The following is a 3,606-nucleotide window of genomic DNA, read 5'->3' as shown; positions in this document are numbered from 1 at the left end:
TATTTAGTGCACTTTTTTTAATATATATATATATATATATATTATTCATATTTTTAACTTCTCTTATTTTTTTTTCTTTTCAACTCAATCTTTAATCATTTTAATCCATCTTTATCACATAAGCGCTATGTATTTCCTACAGAAAGTGATTTCTTAAAAGTTTTGTTTAGATACAAAATAATATTAATTCAAAAAATAATTTAAAACAAATATTATAGGATGAATATGCTATGTTCGACGAGCGTCGTTGAGTGTCACTAATGATGAGCACCGTTAATTTAATTTATAAAAATTTAAATTCTAAAGGATTCGACGTATAATTATAAATTAGCTAAAAATCTAAAGATAGATTATTTAAAATAAAATATTAATTACATAATTTTTCATAATTTTTTAACAATAATTGATCAAATATCAATCCTTAAATTAAAAAATCCTAAATATTTAGATGTTGATATAAATTAATTTAATAGTGTTTAGTGGTATTTATCGTTAATCGTACTCTTCGAGCGGTGATCATCCAGCATTGTAAACTTTTCCATTTTTATATTATTTTTAAGTGATAAAAAAGCCACCACTCCAAGCTTAGGTTAAAGACAATTTGAGTGCGGAAGGCAGCTGCGAATCACTCAAAAGGCATCCTACGTGGAAGGAACTGAAGCTGAACCAGACACTTATACCCGGCCGTGTATGGTTAAACCGCATGATGAACCAAAATTCGACAAAGACAAAACAATCACGCTGGTCGGAGAAAAAAAACCCAAAAAACAACTTTTTTTTATACTTTTTGCGCATTTACATTCATATGAGTATTTAAAACAACGTCATTTTATTACACTTTTAGATATAAATTGAATATTTTTGTTATTACATGAATATATTATGCATGTATAGTATGAAAAGATGAAAGACAGAAAATTCAAACTACAAAATCTGTGAAGCAAATAGTCAAAACTCCGACATTCCAGTTGTTGAACTACCCCCCATTCTCTTCTATAAATACCCACTTCATCTTCTACATCGAGTATCAAATCAAAAACATTCGATACAGTATTCTTAAGTAGCTTTAGAAAACAAAATGGGGTTTTTCGAGTTATCCCGAGTTTTTTTCATCTTAGCCTTGGTGGTTTCTCTTCTTTATTTGTTCTTTAGACTATTATTCTCTTGCTGGGTTCTTCCCATTCGAGTTTACCGTAAGATTAAGAAGAATGGGTTTGATGGTCCAATTCCTAGTTTCCCTCTGGGGAATATTACGGAGATAAAAATTAGTAAGAATGTCAAAGATTCTTCGTTTGGATTCTCTGGTATTTCCCATGATATACACTCCACTGTGTTTCCTTATTTTGCTAACTGGCAAAAGATTCATGGTGAGTCTTTGTCTTGTTTCATTTACTTGGAAGTTTATAACAAAGCGAAAAGGCTTTGACTTTTGTTCTGTTTGGCTTGCAGGAAAAGTGTTCATCTACTGGCTGGGGACTGAGCCTTTTCTATACATTGCTGAACCGGAGTTTCTTAGAAAAATGTCTTCGAGTGTTCTGGGGAAAAACTGGGGAAAACCCACGGTGTTTAAACGTGATAGGAAGCCGATGTTCGGGAGTGGACTTGTGATGGTTGAAGGAGACGATTGGGTTCGTCATCGCCATGTTATCACTCCGGCATTTTCCCCAGCTAACTTGAAGGTGTCTCTTTTTTCTGTAATACTACTATAAAGTATTATAATATAGTATATTTTCAGAATTTTTGTTAGCTTATCGATAACACTCACGTTTTACAATGTAACCGCTTGAATTTGTATCCCTTAAATAAACATATATAGTGAACAGAATGAACCTTATTTTCTACTTTTGATAATGTAGGCTATGACAAGCTCGATGGTGGAACCTGCCAATTTGATGCTTGACGAGTGGACAGCCCTAATAAGCTCCGGTCGATCTGAAATCGACGTCGAAAGAGAAATCACAACAACGGCGGGGGAGATCATAGCGAGGACCAGCTTCGGGTTGAGCAACCAAAAGGGACGTAAAGTGTATGAAAAATTGAGAGCCATGCAAATCACCCTTTTTAACTCCAACCGATACGTGGGCGTTCCTTTCAGCAAATGGCTTTGCCTTAAGAAAACCCTAGAAGCCAGGAAACTTGGCAAAGAGATAGACCAACTCCTTTTATCCCTCATCGTCGCTCGTAAAATGACTTGGGACGGATCCACTCAGAAGGATTTGTTGGGTTTATTGATGGAAGGCAGCCACGCTGACGGCGGTGCTGGGAAGAGCTTGACGACGAGGGAGCTTATCGATGAGTGCAAGACTTTCTTCTTTGGTGGCCACGAAACCACCGCGTTGGCACTCACTTGGACCTTGCTGGTCTTGGCCTTGTATCCTCAATGGCAAGACCAACTGAGGGAGGAAATCAGAGAGATGATCGGAGATGATGGTGAGATCGATTTTACTCGACTCTCTAGCTTAAAAAAGGTAAGTTTAGGGTCTTATCCATTACAATTTATTTTGACTTTATTTCGTGGAGAAATATCATGGATTAATCAATCAAATACATACTATACATGTGTATGCATATATATTCCTTTTATGTATGAATTATGAAACGTGTTTCACGTGGATCACTGATTGCAAAGATATTGACATAGTTTCTATGGCTATAATTTGCAGATGGAATGGGTGATGAAAGAGGTGCTAAGACTATACTCACCAGCACCAAATGCACAAAGGCAAGCAAGAGAGGATATAAAGGTGGATGATCTTATTATCCCTAATGGAACCAACATCTGGATCGACGTTGTGGGGATGCACCATGATCCGGCGTTATGGGGCGACGATGTAAACGAGTTCCGACCGGAGCGGTTCGAGAATGATAGTCTGTACGGAGGGTGTAAGCACAAGATGGGGTACTTGCCATTCGGGTTCGGAGGGAGGATGTGCGTTGGGAGGAATTTAACGATGATGGAATACAAAGTTGTATTAACTCTTATGCTTAGGAGGTTTTCCTTTTCAACGTCTCCTAATTATCGCCATTCCCCTTCTACTCTTCTTTCCTTGAGGCCTAGACATGGACTGCCTCTCATAGTTCAACTCATTTAGTCTTTTTTAAATGGCATAGTTGAGATCTCATTTATAGGTCTCAGTGAACAACGATGTAATTTTATCTTGGAGACTCAAATTCGAACAATTGCATCTATAGAACGTATGTCTTATAATCATCTATAGTCAAGTTTTACCAGCGGCAAATAGAAGTTATAAAACATAGTTATTGAAGGGGAATCACAATTTACACCAAAATGTATTATCTTCTTTTCCTTGAATTTTGTGATTCAAATATAAACTGTATTTGTTTGACATGGTGAGTTTTAGTTTAATTATCGACTGAATGTGGTCTTGGATTTATTTTTATATAAATATTCGATTCCATAATTTCTAGAGTGTGTCATATCTATTTGATTTTAAAATATTTTGTTACTATGTTCATCATATGTATAAGTCTCATTTTAAATTATGATATTTGTATTAATTTTTTTTGGTAATAGAAAGTTTAGGTCAAGGGTGACTCCCTCAGTCTAAGGTCAGGGCATACCTAAGACTCAATTGGAATTTACAT

The 3,606-nt window shown here is 35.7% G+C and overlaps 1 protein-coding gene across 1 annotated transcript; it reads left to right on the top strand.

Moving 5' to 3' along the window:
* Positions 1–1,078: 1,078 nt before the first annotated feature.
* On the top strand, positions 1,079–3,105 carry LOC120135097 (cytokinin hydroxylase-like). Its single transcript, XM_039151450.1, has 4 exons — positions 1,079–1,367; positions 1,450–1,679; positions 1,857–2,468; positions 2,664–3,105. The coding sequence occupies exons 1-4, from the start codon at positions 1,079–1,081 to the stop codon at positions 3,090–3,092; spliced, it is 1,560 nt and encodes a 519-aa protein (XP_039007381.1). The 3' UTR covers positions 3,093–3,105.
* The last annotated feature ends 501 nt before the right edge of the window (positions 3,106–3,606 follow it).

Source organism: Hibiscus syriacus, unplaced genomic scaffold, assembly GCF_006381635.1.
Source record: "Hibiscus syriacus cultivar Baekdansim isolate YM2019G1 unplaced genomic scaffold, ASM638163v2 tig00110602_pilon, whole genome shotgun sequence".
In the NCBI taxonomy this organism is placed as follows: domain Eukaryota; kingdom Viridiplantae; phylum Streptophyta; class Magnoliopsida; order Malvales; family Malvaceae; genus Hibiscus; species Hibiscus syriacus.
This window is presented reverse-complemented; position numbering and strand designations above follow the sequence as displayed.